At 36.4% G+C, this 17876-nt stretch overlaps 1 protein-coding gene across 1 annotated transcript in view; it reads left to right on the top strand.

Moving 5' to 3' along the window:
* Positions 1-10352, top strand: part of LOC135214402 (protein unzipped-like) — a 135986-nt gene extending 125634 nt beyond the window's left edge. The window contains exon 2 of the mRNA XM_064248670.1: positions 7333-10352. Within this exon, the coding sequence (XP_064104740.1) occupies positions 7333-8626 (1294 nt within the window). The 3' untranslated portion in view covers positions 8627-10352. The remainder of the gene's footprint in view (positions 1-7332) is intronic.
* Positions 10353-17876: the final 7524 nt, after the last annotated feature.

The following is a 17876-nucleotide window of genomic DNA, read 5'->3' as shown; positions in this document are numbered from 1 at the left end:
CCCATTTCGGGAACGGGCTCCTGCCAAAACTGGCCGTCAATTTCTCCCTCCGAAATTTCGACTCGTCAAACATAGGCAGTGACAAGTTCCCGTCCTCCCCTTCACTTTCTCTCTCGCTCTCTATTTTGCCGACGTCCAAGCAAATCTGAGAGAGAGAGAGAGAGAGAGAGAAGAGAGAGAGAGAGAGAGAGAGGAGGATTTCATATAGACGTATAAATATATATATATATATACTTTTTATACATTTTATATATGCATTTTCTCAATTTTGTCTAGAGAGAGAGAGAGAGGGGGGGTCCGTTTATACATATATAAAAAATATATATGTAAATATTTCTATTGCATATTTTTCACAATTTTTGAGAGAGAGAGAGAGAGAGAGAGAGAGAGAGGGAGAGAGAGAGAGAGAGAGAGAGAGAGTGAGACCAAAACATATGAGAAAACAGAAAAACACATTTATTAGCCACCAATTTTCCATTTACCAACGAAAAGGAAGAAGGGGGGGGGGACGGGAGGCAGTAACACGCAATAATACACCGATAACAGGCTTATAAAGAGATGCTTGGAAAAACAAACACTGGGCTTTTATGGCCCTGTTTAGAAAAAAAAAAAAAAAAAAAAAAAAAAAAAAAAAACACACACACACACACAGTGTCCAGTGGGCGAGACATGATCGCCTTAAAGAGGGTACGTTGGTGTCTTGAGATTTGTAATCGTGTGTTTTTTCAGTGTGTTTTTCCGTAAGAGTATTATATGTTTTTTTTGTGGGGGGGGGGGGGGGGGCGGGGGGGCAGGGAGAGGGAGTGATGAAGGAAATGTTTTATATTATAATAATAATAATAATAACATTATGTATATAACATAATAATAGTAATAGCAATAATAATAATTCTTAATGAGGATGGTACAGTATAATAATAATCATAATTATAATAAAATGTTTTAAAAAGCAAGTTTTTATGGGTTGTAATGAAAGCAGAACTATCTACAGTAAATCATAATGTTATGATTAAACATAAAACAACAAACAACTATATTATTATTATCATTATTATTATTATTAAAATATAAATGTGTTGAAATAAAGCAGATCTGTGCTATCATTTCTATTATAACATAAATGAGGTTTTCAGAGAGAGAGAGAGAGAGAGAGAGAGAGAGAGAGAGAGCTCGAATGATAGATGCAAATGAAAATAAAATAAAAATATTTCAAGGAAAAACATTAATTACAATACATTTTCTCCAAGAGAGAGAGAGAGAAGAAGAGAGGAGAGAGAGAGAGAGAGAGGAGAGAGCGGAAGATGACAAAAAAAAAAAAAAAAAAAAGGAAATGGAGAAGCCAGGGGTGGGGGGTGGGTGGGGGGAGGGTATTAAGCAAGGGGAAGGGAAGGGTGGGAAGGGAATGAATGAATAAAAAGTAACATGAGATGATCAACAACCCCCCTTCCCTCTCCCCCTCCCCTAGCCCCCCACCCCACTTTAAAGTAGCGCATCGGCGGAAGTTGAAAAGTGCTTCTTCTTCCTTCCTCCCTTCCTCCCAGACACGTGTGAGTTTTACACACCTCTGTCGAGTGTGAGTGAGTCACGTGTCTTGCGTGTCTTTTCGTGTATTATGTGAAATTTTGTGTGTGTTTTGCGAGTTGTTTGAGGTGTTTTGTGAATTCCTTTGGATGTTTTGTGAGCTTTCATTGGGGTGTGTGTTTATTTTTTGTGTTTTGTCCGTTTTTTGGGGATGTATTTTGTGACTTTTTTTTTGGTGTGTTTTGTCATTTTTTGGGGATGTGTTTTGAGTTTTTCGTGTGTATTATGAGTTTTTCCTAGTGAGTTTTGAGGGTTTTTTTTTGCGTATTTACATCTAGTTTCAAATCTATAAAATTCAAATATAGTTGTAAGTTTGTATTTCGCGTATTTAAAAAAAAAAAAAAAAACAAAAAAAAAAAAAAACTTCTGTCTATAATCACTTTTCAATTACTTTTAATAAAATACAGAGCATTTTTCATCCAAAATTATATACCTGCTTGATTTGATGAGTATAATTACTTATCAAGTTCAATTTTATTCTTTAATGTAAAATCCTATTCCATTATATTATTACCTTCCTTTCTCTCATTACTTTTCAATCACTTTTAATATAATATGTATTCTAATATAATATGTAGGGCACTTTAAATCCAGCCTTATATACCTGCTACTGTAAAGTTCAATATGACTCTTCACTGTAAAACTCATTTTAAAATACCAGTCCTTTTCAATAATTTCATTGTCACATTGTCCGAATGACAGCCTTAGAATCTAGTAATATTAATTTCCATGCTAAAATTCCAGTCCAGTTCAATATCCTTTTATATCACTGAACTTCCTCTCTACAACATATTACATTCCACCGATATTTCTGTACCACTGTGAACCTGAATTGTGACGGAAAATCTCATTCCTGATTTAACTTCAATACAACAATAGGTTTCTCGCGAGACACTTCATTTGAATCGCTCCAGAATTAGGCTGCACCTTGACAGAATTTGCAACTTGTTTGTTGACGGAATTGGCCTAATGAATTCAAACCTCTGCGCTCTTTACGTCACGCGTCAGTTTGCCGTTAGCTCTGAACACCTCATGAACTGCCCACCCGATAATAGAATATTACTTACCATATTGATATCACTTTTCACCTCCGCACTGCGTGACATATTCATCAATATAATTTAATTTACAGGTAAAGGATTATTTAGATAAAGATTTGCATGGGCGTGATGTTTTTATTCTGACTATAAGTGGTATGGAAACTTAAATATATTTACAAGGGAGCAGACACTAAATGTTAAATGCCATGGGGTTAGAAATAATAGAATTAACAGCAATATTTCACATCAAGCAATATATTAATTTGTTACAAAAATATCATTTTAATCAACTCTTCACATGAACTAACAACAGTAGTATCACTCTTAATAATAGTAATATTAGCATATCTATATATGTAACACTACAATACACTAACATAACGTAATCGTAACATTAGGATCAACATTATCGTTCACCAAGATACCAAACCACGACACATTAACGCAACATCACAATACATAAAAAAAAAAAAAAAAAAAAAAAAAAAAACAGCAAAAGAGAACAGGTAAGAAATGAGATTGGAAAAATGTCAGGGCATCCCCATCCGCTCTCCGAAGACCTCCTCTCCCCAACCTCATAAACCCCCCCCCCATCATACCCCCCTACCCACCCATCTCATACTCGTTGTCTCTTTCCAACATGGCGTCTCCCCAGCGAGATGTCTCCGGGATACGGCAATTGGCATCTTATTAGGTCTGTTGTTACAGCCATTCCTCTCTCTCTCTCTTTCCATAGCGGCGCCGACAGATAAATAACTCAATAAAGAGACGCCTTCCCCATTTCTTGCCATTACTAGGCGCCGTTACTTCCGAGAGGGGAGGTTTTCTTGCGGAAGTAGTAAATAAATTAATAAATAAATAAATAAATAAATAAATAAAAATTTATAAATATATAGATAAATAAAATGGTGTTAAATTTGCCTAAACTTGAATGGTGAATTATTGCTTTGGAGTCCTCTCTCTCTCTCTCTCTCTCTCTCTCTCTCTCTCTCTCTCTCTCTCCTGGAAAAATACGATTCCTGGATGGATGACAGACCAAAGACCATGAGAGAGAGAGAGAGAGAGAGAGAGAGAGAGCTAAGAATACGTGCATAAGTGACCTCATCATTGCAGTCAACATCTTCAGAGTTAGTCATGATTAGAACTCTCTCTCTCTCTCTCTCTCTCTCTCTGTCCTTCAACGCCACAAGAGGTGGTTTTCTCGTGAAGTTGTTTATGAAGTTCAGGTATGAGGTCCACTTGAAACCTGACACATGCCCTTCTTGCCCCCACCCTCCTCTCTCTCTTCTCTCTCACATGGCCACCCACAAAGGGACCCGCATTAACCCCCTCCCCCCTCCTCCCCCCCCATCCATTTCTCCCTACTCCCTTCTATCTCCCCTTATGGTGTCTTTATCACTAAGCACTTTACAAGAGAGAGAGAGAGAGAGAGAGAGAGAGAGGAGGAGAGAGGGAGGAGGGGAGGGGGTAGGGGGGGGGGGGGGATGATGTAGGGGGTGTTTTGAGGCGTGGTTGAGAAATAACGTAACGAACGACCCCACACACACAAACACACACACACACAGCGAATAGGATGTGCCACACAGTGCCTCCTTAGAGGCTCTTTCCCTCTTGATGGGTGGCCTCTGGGAGGCCTGGGGGGGGGGGGTAGGAAAGGCATCGGGGTGGTGGTTTACTGGGGTTGGTTCCACAGGGGAGTTGGTCCAAGGAGAAAAACCGTTAGGTTGTGTGTCACGAAGATTTATACAGAAGTTTGAATGCCACACATGTAATCGTTGTGTATACGCTGTTATCTTTTTCAAATAACTCCGTATATATTGATATTTTATTATGTATAATGTTTATGCCGTTATAATAATGTCACTATGTTATACAATTATGAGTATACAATTCATATATATATATATATATATATCTATATATATATATATATATATATATATATATATATATATAAAAAAGCTATATATATATATATATTATATATATATATATATATATTATATATATATATTATATATATATATATATATATAATATAATGTCATTATGTTATATATGTATGAGTATACAATTTCTATATATATATATATATCATATATATATATATATATATATATATATAAGAATATAAATTGTACACTCATACATGCCTATCATAATGACATTATCATTAAATGCATAAACATTATACAAATAAAAAATATCTATAGACACGAGATGATTGCGCGTGTGTGAATGTGTGTATTTATATCTGTGTATAAGAGAGAGAGAGAGAGAGAGAGAGAGAGAGAGAGAGAGAGAGAGAGAGAGAGAGAGAGAGAGAGAGAGAGACTTTCCTTAAAATACAGAGCGTGTCTTTCACAGATCTTTCTGCAATACTACTTCTAAGAACAGCTTTGCTTACGTACGTAGACTCACCACATCCCCGCCATTTCGCAGCGAGAGCTCGCGGGCGCGCAACGGGTGGATTCGCGAAAATCTCTATCGTCGCTCGTCAAAGGAATTCCCAGAATCCCCCGGGAATGTTTAAATGAATGATATGAAGTTCGCCTCTCTGCGAACTTGTCAATTATGTGTCACTGGTATAGTATAGTTAGCTGTCAATCATGATTTTGTTATTTATTTTTTTTTCAGATTACTAATTTGTTAACATAATATTTACTTTAATAAGTTTCTTAGTTTGTCAGTTGACATCAAGTTGATTTCCGTACCCTGTTATTTGTGAAGTCATTTGTATGTTGACGTTTAAAATGTTGACATTTATATGTAGTCTGCATTTTCGTTAATACGTTTCTTGTAAATTATGTTAATACTATCTACAATTTGTCAATTGTCAAGTTGGCTTCCATACCTTGTCATTTGTGGTGTCATTTAAAATGTTGACATTTATATGGAGATATTTATATTTTCGTTAATAAGTTTTTTGTCAGTTACATTAATATTACCTAAAGTTTGTCAGTTGTCAAGTTGACTGCCATACCTTGTCATTTGTGATGTCATTTATATGGTGACATTTTAAATGTTGATATTTATATGGAGTCAATTGCATTTTCGTTAATAAATTTTTAATCGATTACATCAATATTCTTTCAATTTGCCAATTTTGAAGCCGCCTTCCATAACTCGTCACTTGTAATGCCATTTATATGCTGGCATTTAAAATGTTGACATTTATTAGCCATTTGTAATATTGTCATTTATAATGTTATCATGTCGTATATATTTTACCATCTATATCCTGGCATTTACATTGTTGACATTGATAAGTCGTCATTGTTCATACTGTCATTTATTAGTGTCTATGTTACCCTGTCTTATGTTACCAATGCTATTCAGTGTTGTTACTTAAATGGTCATTCAAAAGCGGTCATTTAAAAGATGCCATCCGAATGCTGTCACTTACAAGGTGCTATTCAAAAGCTGTCATTTAAAAGGTTCCATTCAAAAGCTGTCATTTAAAAGGTGCCATTCAAAAGCTCTCAATTATAAGGTGTCATTCAAAAGCTGTCATTTATAAGGTGCCATTCAAAATCTGTCATTTAAAAGGTACCATTCAAAATCTGCCATTTACAAGGTACCATTTAATTGTAACCGAGTCATTTATTAGCCTTCTGCTATTCTCAAGACATCTGATAAAAGGCTTTTAATACAAAACCGACTAATGCTGCAAGTATTATTTACTGAAAGGTCACTTAATAATTTTCTCAAGAACTCAAAATTCAATCCTCCAAGTGACCCCAAAATTCAGTTCAGGGTGACACAAGATACAAAGATATCCTTGTAGGATGCAGCCAGTATCCTACAGATCGACACAATCCACCCCAAGACCATTTTTTCATAACATTTCCTATCCCTTCATCTCTCTCTTCTTATCATTTCCTTCTCTTCCTTTCCATCCCCTCCATTCCCTGCATTCCTCAGTGTTTTCCTCACAGATCTTCCCTTGAGGGGAGGGAAGGTCACGAGAGAAGGGAAGATAAATCAGGGAGAAGATGAAAGAAAGAAAAAAGGCATTCTAGGATATCATTTACTCACACTGGGTGAAGGCGCCCTTTCAACAAACCTGAGGTCTCTCTCTCTCTCTCTCTCTCTCTCAACCACTACTTCAATAAAAATTTACTATTCTTATCTAGTACGAAACATTCCATCATGATTTTATCACTATCAATTCTACAACTCAATTAGCACTGTGTGTGTGTGTGAGTGTGTGTGTGTGTGTGTGTGTGTGTGTGAGAGAGAGAGAGAGAGAGAGAGAGAGAGAGAGAGAGAGAGAGAGAGAGAGAGATGAATTTATGCATCAAGTCACTGCTAATGAGTTTAGTAAGTTAAATATGAAATGGTTAGGGAAATTACATTCATGATATCATAATCATTCAGTATAATATAAGCTGATACTCCAATGAATACAGAACATGTTCATTTCACAGTTACATAACAATACTATTATTTGTACAACTAAATTTCACTGAAAATGGACTCACACTGGGCAAAGTCAAGCTGAAATTATATTTTTATGATTAATCAAAGACTCATTCACTTATTGAAAAAGTTCTGAATGTTTATAACCTCCATAAAAGGTGCTTTTGAAAAGCACCTTATAAATGACAACTTTTGAATGACAGCTTTTGAATGCCACCTTATAAATGTCAATAAAAAAATGAGCTCAGATTTGATGTCTTGATCTTATTCATCTCTCTTCTTCTTCCAGGTTAGGAGCGGTTATGATGGCCCTCATCATCGGAGCCTCAGCCAGTCTGGACATGGCCAAAATCCGGCAGGAAGGAGGCCGGATGATCACTTCCTCCACCCTGGCATGGCTGGAGAGCCACCCAAGAGGGCACCCTCACGCAGTCCTCGTGAACGAAGACGACCCAACGACAGTCTGGTGCCGAGCTCAGAAACACTCTCACTGGATGGCCGGTTCGATGCACAACGGAGTCTGCACCGTCCCTTACTTCAACAATCCACTGAGGGCCGAGGACAAGTTCGAGATCTTGATATCCGTGAATGGGTCGGCAAAAGTGAGGTATATGGAGTGGGATAGATACCTAGCCCCACCTCACAATGCCGTTGCGGCCCAGCCGAAGCTGTTTCTGGCAGTACGCATGGCCGAGAAGGGAGTTCCGGAGGCTGGGTTTTTATCGCCCATGGAAAGGAGAGTCCACTTGGTGTCTGGAAACGCTGTGGAGGTGGTTGACAAGGCACTGGTGCTGGTTGAAGATCAACCAGTCAGGTATGACCTCAGGGGAGTCAATCTGGATGCCAGTCGGACCTCAGTAGACCACGAAGATAAAGTTCTGGCTTCTGCCAAGCTTCTGAATCCTGGTCCATCACGGCAGCATGTGGTTGAAGCCAGAGATGTCGTAGTTGCTCACCTATCCTACTGGGGACAAGTTAAAGGCACATATACTGGTCTTCCAGCACACGTGGTATCCCCTCCTCCCGACAATGATGAGAGAGATATCTACTGGGGAATTCAAAACGAATTTGACAGCGCACACAGAGAGTTGCTGGAATACAGCCTTCCTCCTGGAACGGGAGTCAACGTAAAACTGATCGGAACAATTCGCAAAACAGAGGCACCGTATTACGCATCACTGACAGCTGTTTACGAAGATGGGGACCAGACCTCAAGAGTTATCGAAGGCTTGCACATGGATCGAAGACTCATCTTACTCCGTGCAGAGTATTCCAAACCTTACTTCATTCACAACAACACAGAGCTCGACGTCGCAGAACAATCTACAATTCTATACAAGTCTACTACAACAACTACAACCACAACTACTTCTACCACAACTACTACCACACCTGAGCCACCAAAATTATCCATGGTAGGGCCCGAAAAGCCAAAAAGTGACTCATTAAGTACAACGTCGGAACAAGAGTTGGTAGTGACCCTCAATAATGCTGGATTAACTAAAGCCCCAGTGAGCCTTGCTTTCTTACCATCAATATTAGCTGCAATAATTCTCTGGTGTTTGTCAACTAGGAGCCCTTGAAACAAGTGATTTGTCTACTACTCTAAGTAAACCATTTTGGATACTTATGTTCTGAGGTGAAAATAATAGGCTGCTGGGCTGAAACAAGAAAATTAGTAATGTGATCATTTCATTAGAAATAAAAGTGTACTCAGGATCTTTGAAACTGGAAATGTCTCGAAAAAACATATCAGGAAAAGATACCTTAGGTTATTTACATAGAGTAATGTGAACTCAGAGGACCAACATGTGATAATCCAAAGTGTTTCATTCACGTATTGGGGTAGCAATCACAAAGTCATTTCCTGCACACTACTTGAAGTGCATAGCACAAACAAGAAGCAATATACGTATACTGTAATGATCAACTCTATATAAATTAATCTGATCCTCTACAAGCCTTAGTGTGGCTTACTATAAATTTTCTCAGTTTTTGGCAATCAAATCCACATCATGTGGTCACTTTTCTGGTCAGAAAAACGTGAATGTATTTCAAGTGAACGAAATCTGATTCTCTCTCTGGAAGGACAGTTTACTTATTTCTGGTGACCATAACTCTGTATACATAAAAAGGTCTCCTTGACGGTCTTTCAGCGTTGCCAGCAGCTACGTGGTGAAAAGGACGCAGTCCTCTAGTTTAAATCTTGCTTCTCTACTTCTTTCAAAATACAGGCTTTCTTGTCCGAAATGATAAACTATCTTGTGGGCCATTTTCTCAGGATATCAACACCAGAAAAGACAAAGGAAATATGTCTATAAAAAGGTCTGTCACAAGCCTGACTATGTGTCACCCATCTCTTGGGTAACTGCTTCTGCTTTCCACTGCATAGTGGGTGTGGAAGTTCAGTCTGGATTCTTGGTAATCTGGCCTCTCCTAACAGGAGTCAAAGCGGTTAAAAATCCATGTTTGTCAGCGTAAATAAATAGTAATACATAGAGTGAGCTCACAATGGCATGAATGAGTGGAACTAAATGTTTTCATTCACAATTACAATGAAAGTGCGACTGGGGTAGCGTGCGAGAGTGTATATAAATATACTAAGTGTATAAGTTTTATTGTACATTGCAGATAATTATCTATTAAAAAAAAAAGGCTTTTTCTCTCTGATCACCAGAGTGCTGGTCTCTCTACTATATATTGCAAGCGTGTTATTTATTTCTCCAGATTATCTTTTTTCTTATTACCACAAACCTCCAGAATGTTAAGCCTACAAACAACCCAACATTAATACTATAAGCAATTCCACGGGCTATGCACTGAACTCGGTAAATACAGATGACACTAGACACATTTTCCAAGGCGACTTGATCTCAAGATATACAACTGACGCTACAACACACACTCATGTTCCAAGGAGATTTGATCTCGGGAATCACACCAACACTGGAAATACACAGATATCTTAGGTGGTGAGTTGACTTACAAAATACTTAACATACTAATGAGCTGTCTACTAATGCTTCCAAATATCCACGCTGAGGAGGAACACAACGTTGTGTTTGCTTAGGGTCTCACAATAGTGCTGAAAACAGATGATGCCTGGTCTTTTATGCTTTAGGTTTTCTTTACTGGATAACTACAATGCACAAGACACTTGTGGGTGGAGATGGCAAGCAGCACATACCTTTGCCTGGTTTGGCTTCGCAATATGCTGATAATGTAAGCTTGAACGTTACTGTGTGTGTGTGTGGGGAAAAAACGTTCTGGTGAGGGACGCTTTTTTTTTTTTTTTTTTTTTTTTTTTTCTTGATATCGAAGAAGTGTCGGAAACGTTAATAATGATAAGATAGTGCGTTCAGTTACATGTAAAGAGTGACATTAATCTGTGAGTTTGTGGGTATCAGTCCAAAGGAGTTGATCAGTGGCAAAATCAGGGAAAATATCTTTTACACTGTACGAAGGGAAAATTGAGGTGGATTCAGCAGTCATTATGATTCCTACAGATCACAACCAATGAGTCTTAAGGATTCCTTACCAAGCCTTGTGCAACCTACTGTTAAGAAGCCAGATGCACTGTTGCCCTGTAGGTTGCCCGGGCACGATAACAAAACCTTGAGACTCACTGGCCACGACTATTATTACTACTGTTATCAATATCATTATTGTTACCACTATGTCTAGAATACTTGACGAACTAGTTAGAAATGTCAGACTCAATGCTCTGGAAACAATCATGATAATACTAAGATTGTTCTTTTTATGAATTGATTTTACAGTCACTATTATTTTCAGCATATCCAATTGTTAACTGGACGCACTCTACGGTGTAAGGGTTCTAATTGGCTTCATGATCTGACGGTTACTGACAACGACGAGCGAGTCAGTCAGTTGCCTGTGCTTTTGTGCGTGTCATGCATAGAAAGGGGAGCAAGCAATGTTGCAATCTGACCGGATGACGTCACAGCTTACCAAGTGATGTCACGTAATGTCATGTGAAGTCACCTAAATGAGATGTGGGGAGATGATATCACAGCTTACCACATGACGTCACTGGTTTCCAGGTGATGTCAAAACCACCTAAATGGGATTTGTGGGGAGTTATTGGTTAATGAAAGGGGTCTGCTAAAATCTGACCGGATGACGTCACAGTTTACCATGTGATGTCACGTGAAGTCACCTAAATGAGACGTGGGGAGATATCACAGCTTACCACATGACGTCACTGGTTTCCAAGTGACGTCAAAACCACCTAAATGGGATTTGTGGGGAGTTATTGGTTAATGAAAGGGGTCTGCTAAAATCTGACCAGATGATGTCACAGCTTACCATGTGATGTCACGTGAAGTCCCCTAAATGAGATGTGGGGAGATGATATCACAGCTTACCACATGACGTCACTGGTTTCCAGGTGACGTCAAAACCACCTAAATGGGATTTGTGGGGAGTTATTGGTTAATGAAAGGGGTTTGCTAAAATCTGACCGGATGACGTCACAGCTTACCAAGTGACGTCACAATCACCTAAATTGGTTCACCTGCGGTCACTGTCATCGTCTAATGGGATTTGTGGTGGATCATTGGTTACTGAACGAGGTCAGCCAGGGTCACTGTTATTGTAATTTTCAGGTCGTGTGTTTGTCGTGTTATAGGTAATGAGAGTATAACGAAGGCGATGGAAAGCTATATATATATATATACTTTTAACTCTAGGTGGAAGAATTTGTACCTGTCCGTGTAACAATAATATAATAATAATAAAAAAATGTCAAACAACACAATCTGTTTCTTTATTTCTCCTCTGTGATACCTATGAAGCATATTATTATTATTATTATTATTATTATTATTATTATTATTTATTATTACTGAAATACACTAAAGAATGCTTCAAAGCTTTCACAGCAGGAGAAAGAATCCTTTTTAACTTTCGTTTTTGCTCTGAGAATAATTCACATGTGTTAAATATTACCCAAAAATGGTTTATTAATACAATCCTTAGCTTTCTGGAACATTTCCTATTTTCAAAAGGTCTAAAGACAGAAAGAATGATTCCCAAACATGAGGATTCTTGTTGATAAGTTATTTATGTAACTGTAAGAGATGGAAATCATTCATATAAAAATAAACCAACAGAGAGAGGTATCTTTTTTCCAGTGTTGTTGTTAATTATTAATACTAATATTACCGGAGACACAAATATAAACAGTTTCATCATTCTAGTTATTTTCTTGGATCTTTACAAGCTTTCGTGGACTTCAGTTCTTGGATGAATGAAACTATATTAATGTCAAATAGCAAGAACTTTCCTCATAAATAAATAAATAAATAAATAAATAAATAAATAAATAAATAAATAAATAAATAAATAAACTCATATTTCACGAATTTCACTACGTTGTCTTTCGTGACAGATTTTGTAAGTTTCATTCAAGATGAAAAAGACAATGACAAGTATTTCATTTTGTCAACTGATGAAACAAGCTACTCATTAATATTACACTTAAACAAATAATTTACTACATACTACATACATACATCTACGTAGGCCGGACTGACTCAGTTATAACTAATCCACAATCACCAATTTGAACAAAGCAACTGAAAATCAGTAATAATCATCATGAAGCAATATAGCATTATATTGACAAAGCTCCATGAAGGAACGAGAGATCTATTAGTTTAAAAGAACACATACGTCAAACAGCAGGCAAGACACGGGTTCTTTCGCTGAAAATGAAAAGTTTAATAAAGAAAGAAAATGAAAATAAAAAAATAAATAATTCCACAGCCGAAGGTGATGGAAAACAATCAGTCCTGACAAGGGGACAAACTAAAACCACAATTTTTTTTCAGCTATGGTAAGTTACACTTTCAACTAAGATAAATTAGAGCTTGTCAGCTAGGGTAAACTACAACTCCTGTGCTAAAGCAAAATAAGTTTTTTCCAGCTAAGGTCTACAACTTTTTGGGTAAGGTAAATTACACTTCCAGCTACGATAATTTCAGCTTCTGTACTAAGGTAAACTATTTTTTTACAGGTAAGGTAAATAACAATTTTCAGCTAGGGGTAAATTAACTGTCTGAAGCTAAAGTAAATTACATCATTTCTTTAGTAAAGTACATTAAAGCTTTTGCACTAAGGTAAAATAATTTCTTTATAACTAAGGTAAGCTGATGGAACAGGTAACTGGGCACATTTTTTGAATGACTATCCTACAGTTAACTGGGCCAAACTTGCAAGAACACAGCCCAAGAACTTCTGAATAACCGAGTCACACTTTAAGACGCTTCACTTCAATGATATCTACCTACAAACACGTTTTGTAACATTGTTCAAGAGATATTTGTAGTATCCTCCAGATACTAGGAAATAACTGGATCTTGTTCTAGGGTAGTTTTGAGCAAGTGGCTAATCAGGCAAATATTTCGAAACAGGTCCCAAGTCAGTTGGAGCATCCTTGTAGATACACTGCTCTGGAGAAACATTTACACTGCTCTGGGTAGCCTCTACACTGCTCTAGAAACTTTACACGGATCTGGAGTAATTCTTCCACTGCTCTGGGTAGCTCTACACTGCTCAGGAGTACTGCTCTAGAGTAACTCAACACTGCTCTGGAGTAACTCTTCCACTGAGTGCCCCGTGTGCTTTGAAGTCACCGATCTGTAACTCCACTTCAGTGACCAGCTAAGCAAACACCATCTTTAGATACACTGCCCTTGAAATTTAAGATACTGGCAAACAATTACCAGTTAAATTATCGCACTTCATGGCAGGATAATGGACTAGCCTTGAAATTTCTAACACTGGACGACATTTACCAATTAAATTATCGCACTTCATATAAGGATAATTGACTAGCCTTGAAATTTCTAACACTGGACAACATTTACCAGTTAAATGATCGCACTTCATAGAGGGATAATTAGACTAGCCTTGAAATTTCTATCACTGGACAACATTTACCAGTTAGATTATTGCACTTCATAGAAGGATAATTGGACTAGTCTTGAAATTTCTAACACTGGACGACATTTACCAGTTAAATTATCGCACTTCATAGAAGGATAATTGACTAGCCTTGAAATTTCTAACACTGGACAACATTTACCAGTTAAATTCTAACACTGAACAACATTTACCAGTTAAATGATCACACTTCACAGATTTCTCCAGAGATCCTTGGTCACAATTAAAAAACACAAAAAAACAATTTCTTTCTATCATCATCATCAAACTCTCCTTGCTGAAGTGACCACAAAAACTATGGTACGAGATGTCACGATCTTATTTCAGGATACACACTACGCAGAAGTACGCAGGAACACACAGCAGAAACCTAAAACACACTATTTTACTGACCAGCTCATCGGAACACTCTCTGACCTGTCAATCTTTAGTGGAATGTACTGGTGAAGTACAACTCGTGCAAATGACTAAAGAGTAATGGTGAGGTACGGGCAGAATTGACTGATACCAGTTGTTAAACGACTCGTACAAATGCCTAAAAACTTGTATAATTTAGGCATTCCTTTAGCAACTAACACGATGTCTCACAAAGAGATCGACAGTTTTTCTCAACTTTCCACAACTTTTTCCATTCAGTAGAATGTCAGTCGTTAGAGGGATATTGCATTCAGGTTAATTGTCTCTTTGTACATCGGAAAATGTGAAAGTTACTCTCTGCATCAGCATCGCTTCAATAAATAAATAAATAAATAAATAAGTAAATAAATACATAAAATAAGTAAACAAATAAGTAAATAAATAAATAAATAAATAAAATAAATAAACAAATAAATAAAATATATAAATAAATAAGTAAATAAACAAATAAATAACTAAATAAATAAAATAAATAAACAAATAAATAAATAAATAAACAAACAAATAAATAACTAAGTAAATGAATAAATAAATAAGTAAATAAATAACCAAATAAATAAACAAATAAATAAATAAATAAGTAAATAAATAAACAAATAAATAAATACATAAACAAACAAACAAATAAATAAATAGACAAACAAATAAAGTTAAATAAATAAATAAATAAATAAATAAATAAATAAATATATATATTGTCTCACAACTGTAAAATGTCACAGTTCATATTGACGATCTGTTACAAATGAATAATTATACAAAATACAAGAACCATCACTGTAAGAATTTTTAAAAATTAAAGAATTACTGAAGAAATAATATACAGAAACTGCCATCGCCATAAAGAGAGATAAGGCCTGAAATAAAACTAGTGTCTATCACTGTAATAAAACAAAAAATACTAGCAAACTCTAACAACTAACACAGTAAAATCAAAGAAAATATACTATCACTACCACCATGTTGGCAGACATAGAGGTGACCAACATTACCGAGAAGAGAGAGAGAGAGAGAGAGAGAGAGAGAGAGAGAGAGAGAGACAGACAGAGAGAGAGAGAGGGGGGAAAGTACTTCCATGTGACACCTCAAGTCTTAGGGGAATTTTGAGCGTAAATATGTTGTTGACCTAACACTTGGTCGATTTCTCCAAGGTGTCGTTCGTGGAGTGAGCGTTTCTCCATCGCTCACAGTAATTATTCAAGTCACATATATATATGAATAAATATATATACATATACATATACATACATACATTTATATATACATATATATATATGTAAACACAAATATATAATATTAACTTACATTCAATCACAAATTCTATCTCGAAACAGAAATAATCAGTCAAATTAATAACAAATTAACTCTAGATCTGAAGGAGCTGAGAGTGAAGCAGTATTCAACAAGCTGCTGACAAGTCTCTGGCGAATGAGAAGAAACCACAATAAACTCATAAAATGAATCGTGCGAATAAAAACAAGCATGATATTCAAGAAACGCTCGAAAAGAAAATCAAGATAATAAGACGACAGCGAAGATGAGAAACGGAAGAAATCAAAGAAGCACGAGAGAAGACGAAAATGGCAAATAAGGTAAATAAAAATGCAAATGGAAGAGAGAAACGTCATCGCAAGGTTGCCTTTGCGCGATAATTACCCCCGGCGGCGATTACCATTTCAAAGTCATCAGACTCTCTAACTAGAAAAACATACTAAATAAGTCTACGGAGATCAATCGCCGGGAATAGCAAGATTTCTTAAAGGTGCGGTGATAAACTCTAATAGGGGATTACACACCAGTTATCAGAGAGAGAGAGAGAGAGAGAGAGAGAGAGAGAGAGAGAGAGAGAGAGAGAGAGAGAGAGATTTGTTCAATTATAGAAGAATTATGAGGTTTCTTGTATTCGTGTAAAGCAGTTAATGTTGAGGTAGGTTCTTATTTTTTTTTTTTTGAGAATGAAACTTTATATGAGTTCAGTAGTTAGAGAAGGAGCGTCTTCTCTCTCTCTCTCTCTCTCTTCTCTCTCTCTCTCTCTCTCTCTCTCTCTCTCTACTATATATATATATATTATATATATATATATAATATATATATATATATATATAATATATATATCCACATATATATAAATATATAATCATATAATATATATATATATATATATATATATCTATATATATATATACGTATGTGCGTTTATGTCAGTACACTCGCACTCACAAACAGACACACACACAAACACACACACACACACACACACAAACACACAAACCGCTGAACATAACTTTGCCTCTTTATGACACAAACTCTTCATAAATCACACACAAACCACAAACAAACTCGAGCGAGGCCTCGGGTACTCGGTGTTGTTTTAACCTCCCGACCCACGTACACAACACATACACACACATACGTAGTACACAAACGCACATACAAGGAGCACAAAGTCCTCTAAAACCGTTGAGGCTAAACTGTTGTGGACTTCCCACGGCGGACTTTAAGAGGCGAAGTCCAAAATGGCTGAGGTGTTTATCGTTGAGCCAAGTCATCCCAAGAGGATAAATGATTCTCCCAATTTCAAAAGAGGCAGACTTTAGTGCTAACAGATATATACTAGGGTGTCCATAAAGTCCCAGTACCATTAAAAGTATTTATGGTTTGTACTGGTACTGCGACTTTATGGACACCCTGTACAGATATACAAAAGCCTCTTACAGGAAGTATGTTCATTCCAGGAAAAACAGAAGAAAGAAAGGAATTCCACAGCTTAGAAGCAGGAGGAAAGAACCAGTTGTTGAGCCAAGTAACCTAAAGGGGATAAGTGGTTTCCTCAAATTTAAAGAGACTGATTAAGTGCTAACAGATAAATATATTATCATTATTATTATTTTTATTATTAGTAATAATAATAATAGTAGCACTAATAATTCTCTCTCTCTCTCTCTCTCTCTCTCTCTCTCTCTCTCTCTCTCTCAAAAAGGAGTATGGTCCTTATGGGAAGCCAAATGAGAGAAATGGTACATTAAAAAAAGAAAATAAGAATATAAATAAATATGAGAATGACAATAAATGATGGGAAATAAATAGATACAATAAATAGGATCAAGTAAAGATGAAAAAGAGATACAAAAATGAAAGTCGCGGTATATGGAAGGAAATGAAAGATAACGAAATAAGAATATATTCAAATATGAATTATGGTAAACACATGAAAATGAAACACGTGCCACCCTAAATAAATAAATAAATAAATAAATAAAGACGGAAAGATAGAGAAGGTAGATCAGATCGTCAAACTGTGAAATCAGGCAAAAGAAAAGATCAAAGAGAACGGAAAGAGAAGGAGGAGGAAACAGAAGAACTGTAAAAATAATAACAAGAAATAAGCAAGAAAAATATAAAGATGAAACAGAAATAAAAGTACAATATAAATGGAGAGTCAGAGCG

Source organism: Macrobrachium nipponense, chromosome 45 (assembly GCF_015104395.2).
Source record: "Macrobrachium nipponense isolate FS-2020 chromosome 45, ASM1510439v2, whole genome shotgun sequence".
NCBI lineage: Eukaryota > Metazoa > Arthropoda > Malacostraca > Decapoda > Palaemonidae > Macrobrachium > Macrobrachium nipponense.
This window is presented reverse-complemented; position numbering and strand designations above follow the sequence as displayed.